Source organism: Oryzias latipes, chromosome 12, assembly GCF_002234675.1.
Source record: "Oryzias latipes chromosome 12, ASM223467v1".
NCBI classification, from domain to species: domain Eukaryota; kingdom Metazoa; phylum Chordata; class Actinopteri; order Beloniformes; family Adrianichthyidae; genus Oryzias; species Oryzias latipes.
Genome location: NC_019870.2, coordinates 29,105,836 through 29,125,498, shown reverse-complemented (window position 1 = coordinate 29,125,498; position 19,663 = coordinate 29,105,836). Strand labels below are relative to the sequence as shown.

The following is a 19,663-nucleotide window of genomic DNA, read 5'->3' as shown; positions in this document are numbered from 1 at the left end:
CAGTCGGCAGTGGAAGGTTTGAGGACGCCCTTCTTTATCTCGTTCCTGTAACAGCCTACATGTTTCAGTTTGACTCCCATCGTCCTTAACTTCTCTTTATACCATGGTCCGGGTGAATACTTGATTCTGATTGGCTGCTGGGTGTGTATCACAAAGTCAAACCCCACAGTGATAACCGCACGCCTAAAAAAGTAGTTCTGGTCACATATCTTAAATGTTCCGTATCACTGCTCTGCTTCTTTAAAACAAACTCTATCTTCATCATCTGGACAGAAACAAGCGGTTAGATGTGAACTTTCTCTCTGATCTGATGCTTTATTTAACACATCGTGATCATCAGCGTAGATTTTGCTTTCCTTTGCCGCTTCAGTCGAGGTCCACGCCGGCTGAGCTGGCAAAGGGGCAGCGCCACGCAGCAAATAGTCCGCTTTTTGGGAAAAAAGGGATCCATATTGGAAAACTAAGAAGAATAAAGGACTAAAAACTGGTTACTATTTATTTCTTTTGAAAGTGACCACGGTATAAGCGGGTTATTGGCCTTCGAAGTGTGCATCATCGGAAATTAACGCACAAAGCCTGAACCGGCCTCCACGTTGTGCGTTCATTTCTGACAATGCGCACTTCGTTGCCCGTTATCCATTACTTATGGAATAACAAACACAATTTTTTATTGAAAAGCCAAACGACGTGATGGGAAGGTGATTTATGTACGGAGGTGGAAAGAAATAATCTCTGGACGCTCATAGAATCAGCGTGAAAGGCTCGGTAAAAATTTGATCCTCATTTTGAGAACTTCAGTTTTATATTGATGAGCTTCTGCCCTCCTTCCTGGCTGCGTTCTACAGCCACAGCAAAGTTCAGTGTATTTTTATTTATTTTTTTAAGTCCTCAGTGTGAAGGAGTTTTTTAAATGTGGCTTTAGTTTCTCTGTTCTTCATCGTTGGCTGATGGAACAGTTTTGGTGCGCGTGTGCTTCCTCTGTGCTGACATTTGGTTTTCTTTAAAGAATAAAGATGTTTTTTTTTCACAGTAAAACACACCAAACACCCATTTGTTTGTTTGTTTGTTTGTTTGTTTTTTTGTCACACCAACTCTTTTCACAAACCAGATTGGTTCAGACCATCGGCAGAATCGGAGAGCTGGACAGAGAGCCGGATGTCATCCATATAAAACGGTTTACTTTCTGGTTCCAACCAAACGACTTCAATTCACTCGCTGTCTTTTCGCCATGCGGCAGTCGCCACGCCGGAACCGAAAATCGTCTGCAAACGGGGGTTGGTCCGAGTCGGTCTGAGTTTCTTTGGCTCTCTCCAATCAGGAGTGAGCTTGCTAAAGGCCACACCCCTACCAATTGAAAGCGAAATCAAACATTCTGAATGTAAGACAAGAGGCCACCTATTTTTGTGGAGGCGTCTGATTGGTCAGTTTATAACCTGAATAATACAAACTACAGAAAAATATTTAAAAAATAAGGATTATTAAGAACATGGTAACAGATCAAGAACTGTTATTCTGACCAATAGAACGACTGAGGTACAGCTCTTTTTTTTGGCTTCTTGAAGCCAGTGGGGACTTCCTGTTTGAACCACCAGGGGGGAGGGGCCTCTCAGTCCAGTTCTCATATACAGTCAGTGGTTCAGACTTTTGTCTTCACTGCATTATCTTTTGGTTTTCGTCTCGTTTACGTTCTGAATCAGTGCCTGTCATGATTCCTGCTTCTGTTCTTTGTTTTCTTCTCAAATGTTTTTTTCTCTCTGCTCCAGTGATGTTTGTTCATCTTTTTTACGTCACTTCCTGCATATTTATCTTAGGTTTTTGTTCTTGTCAGCTCTTGCAGATAGTTCTCATCTGTATTTTCATCTTCCTTGGTGAAGGTCTTGAATGTTTTGTTGTGTCCAAATGTGAATAGTTTACTGCTTTTTTGTGCATTTCCTTCGTTTCTGTGACATTCCTCCTGCATGTGCTTCCGTTTGGAAAAGGTTGGTTGTTGGACGTGACGCTTGTCCACCTGCGGGTTTGTTGGAGTCAAGCGTAAAGCGGAAGAGGTTGTGAGTGAAGGGATGTTTGTGAAAGAAAGCCCCTCTGTGTCTGCGCTGAAACTCGCCAAAGTGAAATGTGTGGCTTTTTGAATCCCTCCTTTGGTTTGAGCTCCTTTCTTTTCCTCTGCCTGACTGTCGTCTCCTCATTCACGGTGGGATTGTGTCACTCTAACCTGTTCTTTCTTCTTGACTATTTCTCTCCTTTTCTTTACAAGCTGCTCTAGCTGCCAACACCAGCACTGCTGCCACTGCTGGGGCTCTGGGGGCTCCTGGGGGCCTTTCTCAGGGGGCCCCTGGCTCCCCAAGCCCCCACCCAGCTTCTCATAACATCCCCTCAGTCAATGAAGGTACACGCTGATCTGTAGGGAAAGACATAGCAGACATATTTAGATTTTTTTCTCCTAACTGGAGGATTTTCTGCTCCTGAGATCTTCTTTACTCCTCGCTCCGTTTTGTCTTTTCTCCTCTCCTTTAGTCCTTCCAAATCATTGTCTTCTGAACACACTTAGATTTATTTGTTCAGCCTTGTTGTTTGTCCTCATAATTCCTCCCAGCTCTCTGCTCCCCCCTATCCACCAGCCTTCCCCTCCCTCCCGGATCTCCTTGTTTCTCCTCTCTTGCATCAGTCATGTTTAGTTTTCTGCCTCCAGTCTTTGTCCTTTTTTTCTTCCTCCTGCAATGTTGTGTGTCTGTCCTAAAGTTGAGTTTGGTTCCCTTACAGTCCAAAGCTCTGCTGTTGATTCATTGTATTTCTGCACTTCATACAACTTGCAGTTTCACCAAATGTTTGGATTGAAAACCTCACCAATGGATTTGATCGTCCCTCCTCAAAGGGTTGTGTTGTCTGCAAAACTGTTCACTTTGCTGAAACGTGCAAGTTGGATCTGAGTGTTGATGATTCTTTCTTTTCCTTTTTCACTGCGTGGCAGTGTTGTCCTGTCCTCGCCGTCGGCCTCTGAGTCTCTAAGTCCAGGTGCCTCAGTGTCTCTGTGCTGTTTGCATGCTTGCTTTTTCAACCATGTTTGTCTTCAAAAGTAGTACCGACAAAACCAAGAAGACGGTTCAAATCCCAGACGCCAACGGCTGAACACTTATTTTTGCCAGCAGTACAACAATCTATGCCTGTAGTCTGTACATTGTTGGAGAATACATGTTAAAATGGTTTGAATGGTAACTGAGATTCTATACGAGAGTCTCACCATTTTCCCGTCTTTCCCCTTAAAGCGTCTTTTAGATTTTTATTTTTAACATTTTCACAAACTGATCTTTTCTTTTTTACAGGATCTTGACTTTTCCAGCGGAGGCGCGTTGCCTCATTTATGCATCCAAACGCGTCACAAAACACGGTCTGGTTCCTGTTGGGATGAGGAAGTGCTTTTAGCCGTCGGATTAGAGTAAATCTGATCTGGTCTCATCGCTGGTTTTCACATTGAAGAAGCAGCAAGCATGCACACAGAGACTCACTTCCTGAAAAAAAGCGTGTCACTCATTCCCCACACCAGCAAACGTGCAGAATGTAGGTTTTTCCAAAAACAGCACTGCCCTGCAGAAACCACATTTATCTGTGACCTTTTGTTGTCTCTGTGAAAAGGATTCCACTCTGCACAGTTTCTTTTTTCATTTGGTTTAATCTGCAATTGTCTAGATCCTTTTGTTCAACTACATTGAAAAAAATAAAATATAGTTTTTTAAAGTTAGCAGCTTAAGCCTCAGATCTGCTGAAACGCAGGTTTATTTAGTAAAATAATAAAGTACTGTAATAGCAAAATAAATGTGCAATAATTGCATAAACCAGAGAAACAAAGCAGACTTCAATCATAAACTCGTGTCTTAGTGGTAAATTAGCAGCAGCGGATGGATTTCTGTATTATAGAGTCTTTATCAGGAGATGTTAAGGCTACTTACACATTTAAAAAAAATCCCTTTTTGCCTTTGGATGGACTTATTTTCCTTTTTCCAGCATCCAAACCGTTAAATGATGAAAGGCTAAAAATGGATTGAACTTTTTTTGGGGGAAAATGCGTACTTTCCATTTGTGGTTGTGAAGTGTTTCAGGTTTCTGCAAGACAGTGAAACCCCTACAGCACAGCCTGAAGGAGAGGTTGACTGATGACTCTTCAGATCGTCAACACGCGGATTTGTTTTGGGAATGCTCGGCTTCAAAAACGTTGGGACACTTGGAAACCAATTTGGAATCACTATTAGGTTGTGTTTCTTCAGTTGGTAACACTCTAGAGTGAACAAGTCTGGTTCACTTTACTGATGCTTGTGTTTCATCTGCTTCGTTTGTCTTTCTGACTGTGACCCTTTTTGACCCTTCAGGGTCTCTTTTAATTCTGAAGATTCAGTTTTTGCTGCATATTTGCATGAAGCCCTTTTCTATTTGAGGCAAAATTTAGTTTTATTTCTTATTTCCTTTTATTTGTACATTTTCCTCCATTTCAGAGCCAGTGGAAGAGGGGGAACGTGAAGGGCGTGTAAGAAGAGTGTGGCGGTGGCGGTGGGTGGGTCACAGAGTTACACAAAAAACGCGGAACAGAAGTTCCCTGATATTCACCCTACTCGCTAAAGGCTGTGTCACGCTGCACTGCTCTGTACATTTTATGCATATTGCACGGAGGAAAACTAGTCTTACAGTAAAATACTTGGGAAAAGTGAAAATGTTTTGCAGATGCATTACGAATGAACCACGCTAAAGCCAGGGAAGGTGTATGACTAAAAGAACACGTAAACCTGCACTTCATTGAATTTCTTCACTTTGACATTCAGACATTCAGAGCTTCTCTTTCGGCTTTTCCCATCAGGGGTCGCCACAGTAAACTTGGCAATGTTTTACGCCGGATGCCCTTCCTGACGCAACCCTCTCAAAGCAACCGGGCTTGGGACCGGCACAGAAGTAGAGAAGGGAACAGGGAGCAGCCCGCAGTCGAACCCTGGTTTCACGGACGGAAGGCGCCGCAAACCAGCACGAGTTAAACTGGCTACATTCAGAGCATTGAGCATAAACCACATGTGCTTCAGGACCATGGTCAGCTCCCGCCGCGGATGCTTTGTTTTAATCAAGCGGTTGATTCTCCGGGTCCACACCGGTTCTGTCAGCTGCTAGGGACGGACGTGCGTGAGAGATTGGTCGATTTATACTTTCTGTCAACCATTAACCTTTTACTTTCGTAATTTGGACGCGATTTGTGCACCGAATACACGATATAAAAGTTACACGTCAGTGGAACGTGCGTGAAAAGCCCGTTAGACATATGTAGAACGGTCGTGGAAAGACACGGATTTGTGTACGCATCTCGCAAAAATTCACACACAACCGCGTAATCCTAAACAAACCAACACTTTTGAACAGCTCAAAACCGAATTCACATAAAGACCCGTCATCGGCTCGCCGGACATCTGCGCACATCGGCGAATGCATTGACGATTCATATCATGCATGGATCCCGAAAAACTAAAATTTCATATGCGGACGATGCCAAAATATAATTTTTTTAATTCTATTTGGAAAACCATGTCAGGTGAAGGTGCTGAACTGCCCTTAATTACCACTTTTCTGAAATGGTTTGGGAAAATGTCCTTTTTGTCCCAACGTTTTTGAAAAGGTAACCTAGTGATAATCAACAGCTGGAGTTTTATCAAAGGCTATCCGTCAACCTCTGCAAAGGCTTGTTACAGAGTCTTCCAGCCTCTGGGGTTTCTGACTTTTGCCCTCTGGAGGAGGTAAGTTCATGTGGGGCAAAGAAATTTGAGTGAAATTTCTTTCCTGGCTAAATGCCATTCAGTGTCCATCACAAAGGTGTGTTAACACACACACACACGTTAGGAAAACACATATATTTGACTAATATATGTGAACGCTGTGCTTGTCTTGTGTTCAGAAACAGCAAATGTGAATTTTCTTTTAGAGGCCCAACAAGTGACCATTTGGCCAAACTTTGGCCCAATAGAAAACCCTCCAAAGGAACGCCAAGCCGTTTCCTTCTCACGGTGTGGCAGCTGGAAGCATCCATGTCGAAGTGACTGGATGCGGCTGCGTTGATTTGGTTTGCCATAGAAAGGCTGGAGCCGCAGGACATTTGAATGAATTCAAGACACTGAAATGGACGAGGCCATCATCAGGTGTTGTCTGGGTTCACCTGACCATGCTGTCGGTAACTGCCATCAAACATACCCAGACTGTGGTTAGTAGTGGTGGATGTGATTCACACTAACCAAGACTGTGTTAAGATGTTTGTTTTAACCCCATCCTGTTTACACCTGTTGGTCTCATGTGAGGACCTCAAAGGGCAGAGAATCCATGTGTGAGACAGAAAGAGTCACTGCTGTCATATTTAAACATCTTATTCTGAAAGGAAGCATGACTTTATTTCAGTTGTTTCCATGCCTGACCTAAGAACATCAACATGGCTGTGTGATGTTAAGAGGGTCAGCGCATCTGTTTTTGTGCTGTTGTTGGAGCTAAAACCGTGTTTTCACGTGACAGCAGTGAGGCAAAGAAACCGTCTTTTCCCAGCAGCCTTTGCTGACTCTTTGTCTGTGTGTGTGTGTGTGTGTGTGTGTGCACGCAGGATGGAGCCAACTGGCCGCCATGCACTGTGTGATGCTTCCTGATCTTCTTGGCCTGGACAAGTTCAGACCACCTCTGCTTGAGATGTTGGCGCGGCGCTGGCAGGACCGCTGTCTGGAGGTACGCTCTTCTTCCCCCTGGACCGCCAGCCAGAGCCTCTTTCTACGCTTTGGAGGGATTTCTGGGGAAAAAAAAACACTCAAAGAAATGAACCTCACCGCGGATTTGCACTTTATTAAAACAACCAGCTAAGTCCATTCAGGGGATTTTAGCAGTGCTGCAGTGTAGTGAAAATGAGAACCATGCTAGGGTTTGCGGTCGAATTAGGATCAGCTTGAACGAATGAAAAACCAGATTTGAATCTAAATAAAAAACTTGTTTTAAACTTGAAAGTTCACACAACAAACTGTAAATGAAATTTTACATTTGAAACTTGAATGTGAAAAAACTTTATTTGAAGCTGTTGCCAAATGAAAATAATTGTTCCTGTTTGGTTTTTTATACTTTTTTTTCCGTTTCCAACGAGCACAAAGCCCCCCCCCCCACAGTAAACTGAAAGACAAGAAAAAACTAAACTTGAAAATCCCAAACAGCAACTGTTTCATTTGGTCATTTTTCTCATTTAAGTTTCAGAATTCCAATTTTTAAAATAAATTTTCAATATTTCTTTGATTTTTTTAATTTATATTTTTTAAATTTGCCATTTTACTTTTTAAATCTACAATAATTCCTGTGAGGAAACTGGATTTTCTAGAAAGGACTGTATTAATAAAAAAATATTAGGTTGGTTCGTTTCCCTTCAGTTTCCAGCACACAGAAATGAATGAATGAGACTCAGAGACAGTTACTTAGCTTCAGTGAAGATTTACTCCGCACAAAACAGCACAGATTTGTACGCAGGGTTACAGACAGAGGAACAGGATCACTAGGTCTGAACAAAGACACTCAGAAAAGGGCTTGGTATATATACCTGGCATTTACATATTCAGAAGATGGTCTGTGGATCTATGGTGTGAAAAACCCACCCACATGCTGTTGCAGGCTGGATACTTGAAGGTCATAAAGCTTCAAGTGTCAGATCTCTCTGATGTTCCCACAGACATTTGCCAGAGCACAAACACCAGAACACACAAAAAGTAAAAAGGGAGGATGAGGAGAAACTGTGAGGACAATAGCTTGGTTGTGCTGTCTTAGGATGCAATATAATTTTAAGATGATAATACATGCTCGGTGAATTAAGTTTAAACCATTAGTGTAATAAAAGGTGTAGGTAAATGTAATAATAGTAAAAAGGGAGTTTCTAACTATTCTATTTCTAATTATTCCTAACAATTCCTTGTTTACTTCAAAGTGTAAAACTGTTTTTAGCTTTTCTTTTTTTCTTTTTAAAATGTCTTTGACTTCAAGCTGAGCCTCATTTGACCCCGTAGGGGTTCCAGTCTGTCAGAAGGATCACTCTGGCTTCTTTTGGGGTTTCAGGTTCGAGAAGCTGCACAAGCTCTTCTGCTGGCTGAGCTGAGGAGGGTCGGCCAGTCGGGACGCAAGGACACGATTGACATGTGGGCTCCTTACCTGCCTCAGTACGTGGATGCTGTCAGCTCCCGTGAGTATTTGCCAAAAAGCAGGAATTTGTTGTATGAGACATTCAGAATGTCTTTATGGTAGCACCCAGTTGTGTGTTGGGGTCATTTAAGACAACAAGTGAACATTTAGGCTAAAAGGTGATGGGAGAAGAAGAAATGAATGCATGAATTTGTGTAAGTGAGGTAGAAAAGGACTGAACTGTGATGGTTGGAGGACCAGGTCAGAGCATTTCCTAGATCTCAGTAGTCTGTAGCGATCCGTCTCTGACGCTTTGTTCAAGAAGGAACCGTGGTCAACCGGCCACATGCTCAAAGGCTTAGGGATCCTCTGTGGAGCCAAAGCTAGCTTGTCTGGTCTGATCTAACAGCTGGAACTTCAGAAAAAATACATTTTAATTAATTTATTTGTATAATGAGCAGAAAATAAGCATTTACAGTGGGACAGATATTATTTATTTAGTCAGCCACCAATTTGGAAAGTTCTCCCACTTAAAATTCATTCACTAGGTCCCCCGTGTGGTTCTGGGATCTTTGCTCACCGTTCTTGTGATCATTCTGACCCTACGGGGTGAGATCTTGGGGGGAGCCCCAGATGGAGGGAGATTCTCAGTGGTCTTGGACGTCTTCCATGTTCTAAGAATTGCCCCCACAGGTGATTTCTTCACACCAAGCTGCTCACCTGTTGCAGATTCAGTCTTCCAGTCTGGTGCAGGTCAACAATTTGGTTTCTGGTGTCCTTAGACAGCTCTTTGGTCATTTTGGAGTGTGACTGTTTGAGGTTGTGGACAGGTGTCTTTCTATAGATAACCAGTTCAAACAGGTGACATTAATACAGGTCACCAGTGGAGGACAGAGGATCCTCTACAGAGGAAGGTTCAGGTCTGTGAGAGACAGAAGTCCTGCTTGTTTGTTGACGACCAAATACTTATTTTCCACCATCATTTACAAAGAAATTCTTCTTTGTGTGTGTGTGTGTGTGTTGGGGGGGCAGCAGGCGCAGCAGCACACAGACGCATGGTGTTGTTTATCTTTTGCCCCCCTGTCTGTTTCTGCCTGCTTCTCTGGACATGTTCCTCGGTGTCTCTCATCTGGCTATAGATAGACCTGCTGATGGGAAGAAAGGTGAATCTCCACCTTCTTTTACTAGAAATGGCCGTCTAAAACGCTGCGCGCATGTGCTCGGGAGTCACCCTGTGGTTGCTGAGGATGCTGGGGATTCATCAGGGGAGCGGTTGCTATGGTAACCAGCACCGGCCAGTGTTGTGTTACCACAGCAGTACCACAGGCGGGGAAGGTGGAGGAGTGATGGACCGGCGACCTCGGGGGACAAGTGGGGCTTGGAGGGGGAGGGAGCAGAGGGATTGAGAGAGATGCAGAGATCGAGGGAGGTGAAAGGGTCACTGAATTTGATCTGTGTGCTGCACAGCAGTACTGGAACAGGCAGTAAGATGATTCCTGCTGGTCCTGGAAAGCCTGGAATATCACGGAAAAGTGTCGCTTCGAGTACTCGGAACAAGGCCCTAAAACTCCCGCTGATCTGAGATCTGCCTCTGACGCTAAAACACACACATTTCCCCATGAATCATGGGTAAGCTGTGTTTTTCAACCTCTTTTGAGCCAAGGCACACTTTCTCCTTGACAAAAATCCCGCGGCACACCAGCATCCAAAAATGAAAAAAGGAGAAACTCCTAGTCTGTATTGATGAACAGTCCCTCCATGATCTCACGTACATTTTTGTGATAATTGTGGCAGAAAAAGCTGGAAGCTGCAGCTGTTTTTTCTAAAAGTTGTAATAAAAGTAAAGTTAATTTTCAGTAATAATTTTCTACTAAATTATTTGACATTTTACCCTGTTAAGAGAAAAACAACTAAGTTTATTAACATGCAATTTAAATGACCTGACAAAAAAACAAATATATTATTTCTAAATAGTGTTTTATTAAAATATTTTTGAAGTGTTGGTGCAAAGACAACTGTAATTTTTCAACAATTATATGATCACAATATGTTTGATACATTTTACACAAAAAACTGTTATATTCAGGTTTTCTGTAGCTACACAAAAAGTGAACAAAAATGTTTTATTTCTTTTTAGATGATTAAATTGTTTCAATTCAGTTTAATTGTGTCTGTTTCACCTTCATCCTGTATCTTAAATGTTGTTCTTACTTCTTCTTAAGTTTAGCATCTAAAATAATCCAGACGTTCCTAGAAAAGTGTTTCAGTTAGAAAGATGACTTGGACCAAACTCTGGGATGTTTGGCTGTTGAGAAACACAAACCTGGAAGGAGAACTAAACTGTTGACCTCTGACCTCTGATTTCATCAAGAAGATTGAAAAACTGGTTGATGTGTTCGTTGTTGTTTCAAGCCGTTTAACAGGAAGACTCATTGTACGCTGAGACGTTGTCATTTAACCCAATGCATCATGGGAGATGTAGTGATGGCAGACAGACTCTCTTCTCTGAGCTTCGTGGTTTTGTTCACTTGTTCCACGGTCTGACACCGGATTCTGTGGAAAGCTACACCGCTAAAGACGAGCTGTAGCTGGTATTTTTGATGGAACTGAGAGACTTTATGAGCAGAATCAGAACAAGGAAGTGAAATCTTTACCACTTCTGATTGGTCAGACTGATGACGTGTGATTAAGACTCCAAGAATGATTGGTGGAGACAGTTAAAGGGGCGGGACTTTTCCAAAAACAGAGCTTAAGCTGCGGCTAAATCGCGGGACCGTCATTCTGATCAAAATGGCTTTAAAAGAATCAAATAAACACAAAGAAAAAAGTATTTAATGATCTTTCATATTCCTAACTACTCAGTGTTTTATCAGGACCTGTTTGGATGAACACAGAGCTGATATCCTGGAGATGGAAAATGTTTTTACATCAGTGAATGGGTATTTCCCACAGCACACTAGTGTGGTGGCACACTGGTTGAAAAACACTGATCTAAGCTCTGCTCTAAAGGATGATTAATATTTCCGTTATAAGTGTAGCTTCTTAGATTTCCCTTATAAAGAGCAAATGGCAGATTAGGAAAAACATGTCATGTGGAAAAACACAGCAGGGGGCAGATGACTTGATGAGGTGCCATATTTGATCAGGAGTTTTTCCTCAAAGCTGGGCAAAGACCACCGTCTCATAGGAACGTTAGAAAAGCCCACTTTACAGCGGCCTCGTGAACACATTTTAGATGATCACAATTATTAATCACGAATAGTTGTTTTGAACGTGTTGCTGAAGGTGTTGTAGAGGCTTTGAAGGCTCTTTTTAGGAGCATGCGGTTGTCACTCCGTGATGTCTGCAGGTGGTTCAGTCCGCTTCAATTATTTTCCAGTTTATGTAAAGCAGGGGTGGGCCATTCCGGTCCTCGAGGGCCAGTGTCCCTGACCCCAAGACTGTGTCATCAACAGAGTTGTGCAGAGCTTGGTGATGACGATGGTTGATTAAAATCAGGTGTGTTGAAACAGGGAATTATCTAAAAGCTGCAGGACATCGGCCCTTGAGGACCGGAGTTGGCCACCCCTGTTGTAAAGCGAGCTCAATGGGCTGTTGTGATGTAAAAGTACTCTAAAGCCTCGTTTTCACTGAGTGGTACGGTTCGGTCCAGTTTGGAATGGTCCAGGAAATTCGGATCATGCAGCAGCTCATTTTTTCCTGCTGGGCTAGTGGTTCTTCGTAGACTCAAAGCTTTTAATGTAGTTTGAGAGAAGACTGAAGGCGGTGAAGAGGAATACAGTCGCTTTCTTGGTGCTGTGTCATAATGACCTTCAGCCAATCAACGGGTTTCAACAGTAGCCCCGCCCTAACCGGGCCATTGTAGGTCCATTTTTCTATGGACCTACAACCAATGGGCCCAAAAAATGGTACGGTTTGGTTCCTTTTTTTTTTTAAATGGAAACCATCAAAATACCGTACCGGACCGTACCACTCGGTGGAAACGAGGCTTTCCACACACACACCAACACACACACACAGACACCGGTCATGATGGCGGCTGACCTTTCAGCTCTTTGCGGCTGTTTAAGGGCTTCTACACAAAGCCAGTAAGAGCAGCTGACCTGCTCTCAGAAGATGAGAGGAAACCCAACAACTGCGTCTTCGTCTCCGTGGACCAGCTACCTTCAAAGGCGTTCCTAACAATGCAGGCTGGAAGCATGGTGACGGGGCTAATGGAGGCCTGCTCGCATGGAGCCGTTTGTTGGTGAGCAGCTGCTGGGAGCACTGACCACATCTAGAAACAAAGACTGCCAACGCTGCTGCTTCTCACACAATAAAACCCGACCCGTGGGGCTGGGGGGGTGAGCGTGGATGTCCCGCTGCAGGCCGGGAGTTGGGTCGGCTGGATGGAGGCGACTCCCATGGCCACTTGATGAAACCAGGACCCGCAGCATGGTAACCTCTCAGCCATGCTTGGTCACCCCCAGTTGGATGGGTCACAGTGAGCATGTGCGAAGCAGCTCCTGCTTTGATCAGGGAGCAGCTCTGGTCTCTCTGTCCCGCTTCGTCTCATCAGCCTGCTGTTGCAAAGGCCTCCCTCCATTTTTCTGCTTCCTCTTTTTTATCCAGATTCCTTCACTTCACTTTTGATTCTTTTTTGTTGTCGATTTGTGTCCAAAACAGAACGAAGGGCACCTGGCTGCAGACAAGATGGCGCCCAGACATCATTAGCCAAAAACAGAAATTCTACAAGGCTGTGTCCGAATTCCCGCCCTAACTACAAAAATAATATATAGTGCGGCACTATGTAGTGCCCTGAATTTTAAAAGCAATTCAGACACCATGCTCACTACTTTTCTTTTTCTTCTTTTTTCTTTTTTTGAAACGGCAGATATGACGTCTTTGATTTTACGAATTTAAATTCTAATTAAAATGAGCATTTTGCCCCAATTGTTTATGAGTCCGCTGTCTTCTGAAGATACAAACGTTGATGGTTTATTAAAATAATACATTTGAATATGTAACCGGATCACTTCTGCGTTGTGTTTAGGAAGTCAAAAGATCTCGGGACACATCAGCACCCTTGGAGACCACCTCCGTTTATTGCGTATCTGGCAATTTTCCAAAAAGAAAATAGAAATTACGGTGTTAGCATCCCGTATTAGCTCCTCTCCCGCTGGACAGTAAAACAAAAAGGGCCCGCTAACACATACCTGGCAATTTTCCAAAAAGAAAATAGAAATTACGGTGTTAGCATCCCGTATTAGCTCCTACATGAGGGTGAGAGGTAGAGGGAGCACAGAACATGAACGGGAAATTCTTATTCTGAAATAAACAGTTAACATCTACAAAGGTTTTTATGTTTTTCATAACAGATTCCAAATAATAACAGTATATGGCACAATAATTAACATAAAATGAGGATTCATATGGCTAACATTACAGGACACCCACCTCTCCCGCTGGACAGTAAAACAAAAAGGAGAGAGGGAAAGAAAGCGCCAACCTTATAAAGAGAAAACCACGAAGAAGAACACATTAAGGAGGGGCTACAAAACCCAACACAGAATACAAGGGGGGAAAGAAACTTAGAGACAGTCAATATTTTGTGTAATTAAAATGAACAGATCACGTCCTGTTACACTCACCCCCTTAGAATTACACAAAATACAAATATATTTACAAAAGCATACGTGACTTTGGTCTGAGGAATCAATAAACTGAGCCAAACAAATCAGCAACATGCTACATAATGAAAGGTTAGAGACCTGAGATGTGCTAGAGTCATAGCACTCCCAAAAATAAAAACTCCAGACATTATAAGGTGCCTTTTACACCTTAACGTTTAGCTACACAAAATACAGATTTCCAGGTTCCCTTACTAAAAAAGAAAAGCATCCAAGAAAAACAAATAAAAATACAAGGAATTCTGTCAAACACGAGTTTTTCATGCATTCAGAAAACCTATGCATGTAAAAAAAAACTTTATGTTTCATACGTCCAAAAGTATTTCTATCTGAGCCATAGAGTCAATAAGCCAGCAAACTGGTTTAATAACCCTCCCAAATCTAGTTGTCGGTTGCTCTACGATATGCGGCTCTGAAGGACATGAAATAGGGTGGACTGAATCATCACAAGATTGCACTCCAGGTGATGTGACATTGTCAGGCACAGATGTGGGGAATTGTCTGACCCACTCTGATGTACGGTCATCAGCAGACTCACTAGGCCAGGTCAGAGACTCAGCCAAAGAAGATTCAACTGTTCCAGCCTCCGCATCCACAACCGATAATGCTGCGCCCTCTTGAGCAGTGTTTGCAGTTTCACTGACAGAGCAGGATGCATTGTTATCTATATCAACCATCAATGGTAAGAAGTTGATGTCAAGAAGGAGATTCCGGTGCACCACTCGCTCATTTCCATGGGCATCCCTGATCCTGTAAATGTGAATTGCGGGTTTAGACGCTACAACTGTGTAGATGATGGGTTCCCATCTATCTGATAGTTTCCGTCTGCCTCTGGCATTTTTATTTGCAACCAGCACCCGATCACCTGGAGAAAGAGGCAGACCCTTCACTCTCTTGTTATATTGGTCAGACTGATGTTTTTGCTCCTTTGCAATATTGCGCTGTGCATGAAGCATCGCCGAACGCAGGTCGTCAACAAGTGTTTTGACATAAACATTGTAGTCACAAATGTTGTCGTCCTTTAGAACACTTTTAAACATGTGGTCGACTGGTAGCCTTGGGACTCTACCAAACATTAGATAGAAAGGAGCAAAACCTGTGGTCTCATGGCTGGTGCAGTTATAAACAAATGTCAGAGTCTGAATCATCTGTGGCCATTTTTGCTTTGATCTTGGAGGAAGAGACCTCAACATGCTCCCCAGAGTGCGATTGAATCTCTCTGTCGTCCCATTACCCATAGGGTGATAAGGTGAAGTGCGAGACTTAGAAACACCGCTCAACTGAAGGAGTTCTGTCATAAGTTCACTCTCAAAATTGGCCACCTGATCTGAGTGAATACGTTCTGGAAAACCATAAATGCAAAAGAAGCAGTGCCACAACTTCTTGGCAACACACTTAGCAGTTTGATTTTGACATGGAAAAGCATGTGCAAGCTTTGTGAAATGATCGGTAATAACGAGAACATCCAGTGATTTATTGTTGTGGTCTTCTGCTGACCAGAAGTCAATGCACACAAGTTCTAGTGGAGCACTGGTCTTAATGCTCTCTAAAGGGGCTCTTACTGAAGGTTCTGGGGTCTTACTGAGGACACACCTGTGGCAGTTCCTGACATGCCCTCGCACATCCTTCTCCATGTCATGCCAGAAAAACCGCTGACGGGCAAGTGATAATGTTCGTGGCTGTCCTTGGTGACCTGCATCGTCATGAACACCGCGCAACACTGCAGCTATTAAAGAACCAGGGACGACAAACTGGAACCTCTTCTTTTTTGTTATTGCATCTTTTGTCACTCTGTAGAGAATACCATTTAGAAAGGCAAGTTTTTCCCATTGCTTGAGTAGTTTCAATGTTTGTCGGCTCTCATTACAACGTTCTCGCCTTGATGGGCGCTGCTTACGTTCAACATAGAAAGACACCCTTGAAACAACAGGATCCTGTTCTTGTCTAGAACGTAAGTCGGCAAGGTCAAAGACAGTGGAGATGTTCAGGTCTGTTTTTTCAAGTGTTGTCAAAGGGTTAGCCAGATATGTTGCACGCTGCCTGGAAGCAGAATCCCAATCAATCAGAGAAGTCAAAACAGACGAAACGTCCTCTTGTGACATGGACATGTCGGCATTGTTGGCAACAGACAAACTGTCTAACAGCTGTGTTTGACAGGTTAAATGAAATGAATCTTGCACTACATCACCATTCATTTCACAGACCTGTTCCAAAAGCTCAGAATATGGCTCTGCCAAAATGCGCTGTGCTAATGGGGTCACAAAGGGAGTTCTGCTCAAAGCATCTGCCACTACATTCTGTTTCCCAGGAATGTATTTGATGTCAAAAGAGTATGGGGCAAGTTTAGAGACCCAGCGCTGCTCACAAGCATCAAGTTTGGGCTTAGTGAGGATGTAAGTTAGTGGATTGTTATCAGTCCAAACTGTAAAGCTATGACCTTTTAGCCAGTGGGAAAACTTATCACACACTGCCCACTTCAATGCCAAAAACTCAAGTCTGTGTGCAGGATATTTGGTCTGACTGCGACTGAGGGACTTGCTGGCAAAGGCTACAGGCCTAGCTTTCAATTCACCAGGTGGAACTTGGGATAAAACAGCACCCAACCCATCCATAGATGTGTCAGTTGAGAGAATGAAGGGGACTCAAAATCCGGGTGGGACAACATCACACAGTTCAGTAGCGCAGTTTTAAGCCCCTCAAATGCTCTCTCACAAGCAGGTGTCCAATCTTGAGGGGTGAGTGTACGATAGGTTCCAGCTTTGCCACGCCCCTTTGCTTTTCTCTTTTGTCCTGCTGTCAAAGCATAAAGAGGTTTCGCAATACGTGAGCAACCAGGAATAAAGTGTTGGTAAAACAGTACCATCCCAAGAAATGATCTGATTTTCTGCTGAGATGGGGTGCAGCCATCAGGGTTCATGAGATCGTTCTTCACAAAGGCAGAAATAACCTTGATCTTTTCCTGGTCAACCGAGACTCCATCAGCATCTATTACATGTCCCAAAAATCTCACAGAGCTCCGAAGAAAGTGACATTTCTTCTGTGACAGTTTAAGATTATTAGCTCTCAGACGATTGAAAACAATCTGCAATCTCATCAAGGCTTCATCTTCTGTAGGTGCAAAAATCAGGAGATCATCCAAGTAACAGAGGAGCTTGGAGAAGTTCAGGTCACCAAAGATACTGAGCATCATCCTCATAAAAGAAGCAGGACTGTTGCATAGACCTTGTGGTAGGCGGTTGTATTCATAAAGACCAAGAGGGGTTGTAAAAGCAGTGTAGTGTCTGTCAGACTCATGAAGTGGAATGTTGTAAAATCCTGATGTCAGATCCATGGTGCTAAAAAGGATGTTACCACCAAGTGCAGCCAGGCAGTCAGCCTGATGAGGCAAGGGATGAGCATCCTTGACGGTCTTGGCATTCAGCCAACGAAAGTCAGTACATATCCTTAAATCACCTGACTTTTTCCAGACAATTACTAGAGGTGAAGCATACTCGCTGACTGACTTACTGATAATGCCCTTGATTTCCATGTCAGAAAGCACTTCACGCAGCTGCTGATAATGGGCTGGTGGTACGCGTCGATATGGGAGGCGGAATGGACGATCATCAGTGAGATGAATGCGGTGGACAAAATCCTTAGCCTCACCGCAGTCGAGTTTGTCTCTGGAAAATACATCTTGGTATGTCAACAGGAGATGTGCAAGTTTCCTCTTACATTCATCTGACACTTCACAGCTCTGGACATCGATGTCCCCCAAACCTCTTTCAGCAAGGAGCTTCACGGGGTCAAATGTTGGATCTGGTGTTACAGTGGGCACTCCTGAAAAGTCAGACACACTTTTGCACAAACCCTGATAGAAAGTCATATCTTCAACAGCTACGCAGGAAAATACATCAGCAATCTTGGTGTTTCGACGTAGTGTTATGGGTTTGAGTGTGGGATTGAGAACCTTCATTGGGATCCAGTGGTCACCCCACATGGGTGTCACAACTCGACCAACAAGGATGCTTTTTGGGGCTGAACGAGTTGAAGATGGTTCTACAATCACAGTGCACCCTGGTGACACTGGAGTAGAAGATGGCAGTTTCCCCCACACCACATATTCCTTCTGTGGCAGTAAAGTGACAGCTTGTCTCAACTTCACAGATCCAATCTTGTCTGGTTGCTCGGAGCCAGACCATCGTGAGGTGCAACTGAGAAGCTGGAGAAACTCATCGCATCCTGGGTCTGAAGTCCTTGATGATATCAGCTCCCAATATTTTGGGTCACACTTCTGTATAACTGGACGGAGTACATTGGTACCAATGATCAGTTCATCCCTCTGTCCTGGCACCACAAAAGTTGGCACTTCAAATCGAAAACCATAGACTTCAAGATCCAAATTGCATTTTGGGCGTGTTAGCAGGCCACCACAACCAACCATAACCACATTTTCGGGGACAGATTTGAGAGTAAGTACAACACCAAAAGACTGTAGTTTGCTTTCTGCCTCTTCACTTATTGTGCATGACATGCTCCCTGAATCAAGCATTCCTCTCAAAACGGCTCTGTTTCCAACAGACACGGGGGTGTAGAACAACTCACAGGCCTGATCTACTCGTTGTGATCCAACAAAAATCACAGTCTTCTTGTCTGACAATGACTCACAACAGTTCACATATACTGCGTAAGGGTCTACTGTATTTCTGAGGGTATTTCCCGTGTGACCCATGCTGCCCCTCTCTTCACATGGGCTTGCTAGTTTAAATCAGTGCTAGAAGAGGGAACTACTGTTGGTGGTTTCTGAGCCACCAATGTACAGTCACGTTTCACATGTCCTGAACCAAAGCAGTTGAGGCATAGTCTAAATAGTCTGCAATGAGCGTGGGTAGTGTGGTCTTTTGAACTACAGACCTTGCATGGGAAATGTTCAAATTTCTGCTGACCATGTGGACGGCCATTTTGCTGTTGTCTCCGACGATCAGTTGTAAGAGAAGAAGTACACAGTGACAGAACTTTATCAAACATGTTCACCATTTGTTGGGTGGCATGTTCAATTATGGGCTGTGAAGAAATGAATGTATTAGCAGCAGAATCAGCAGTCACCGTTGAGTGTTGAGGGGTTCGAACATCACCAACAGACTGATGTTGGCCATTGACATTGGTTGATTGTGAAACCTGCGAAGGATGACAGTGTTGATCTTTTGTAGGAAAAGCGACTGCATTAGAATCAAGCTGAGACTGACAGGTAAAACTCAGGGCATTCTGACTGGGAATGGTTTGACTCAAACCATGTTTTGACTGAGGGACTGAGCTTTTGATTTTGCCTAAATAGCTGCAGGGCTCCAGACTGCGAGCAATTGGTCGCATTTTGCGACCAAAATTTGAGAGTGTGCGACTGAATTTTACATCCAGTCGCACATGCGCGACCAGTAAATTTGCCTCCCCCACCCTTCGTATTTTTTTATACATCAAACGTGGAAGGGGCACGTCAATGATCAATGAAATAATCAATGAGACGCAAGCGCACACGGACGCAGGCAGACACACACACTCGCGCACATACTCATGAAACGCGAGCACGTACACTCTCGCCTGATACCTGTCTGTGAGGCGGCCACTGCGTGTGAGAAGAATAGGGAATGCCACTGTGAGTGGCTAAAATGCGTGTAGGGGGAGGGGCCTAGAGATAATCGAGCGCGCGTAAACATCTGTGGGAAGGAAACTGAGACAAATATCACAACCTGATATGTGCGTCTGAGCTATGAGCAAGCGAACTATTGATTCGTTCTTCCGACCTGCAGCTCGTGTACCCGTGCCAGAGTGTACAGCAGGGGTCTCAAACTCGCGGCCGCAGGCTATTT

The 19,663-nt window shown here is 43.7% G+C and overlaps 1 protein-coding gene and 1 long non-coding RNA gene across 6 annotated transcripts in view; one reads left to right on the top strand and one right to left on the bottom strand.

Annotated features, from left to right (window-relative positions):
- Positions 1 to 19,663, top strand: part of wdr7 (WD repeat domain 7) — a 104,007-nt gene that overhangs the window by 35,207 nt on the left and 49,137 nt on the right. For 3 of the 5 annotated variants that reach the window (XM_023961066.1, XM_023961068.1, XM_023961067.1), the window contains 3 exons: positions 2,255 to 2,386; positions 6,611 to 6,729; positions 8,089 to 8,212. In XM_023961066.1, coding sequence (XP_023816834.1) covers positions 2,255 to 2,386; positions 6,611 to 6,729; positions 8,089 to 8,212 — 375 coding nt within the window. The remainder of the gene's footprint in view (positions 1 to 2,254; positions 2,387 to 6,610; positions 6,730 to 8,088; positions 8,213 to 19,663) is intronic. The other 2 variants (XM_023961069.1, XM_023961071.1) reach the window with 1 other exon arrangement.
- On the bottom strand, positions 13,212 to 14,370 carry LOC110016130. Its single transcript, XR_002291417.2, has 2 exons — positions 13,347 to 14,370; positions 13,212 to 13,244 (listed from the first exon to the last, which is right to left on the bottom strand). It is a non-coding gene; the product is annotated as an uncharacterized LOC110016130 (long non-coding RNA).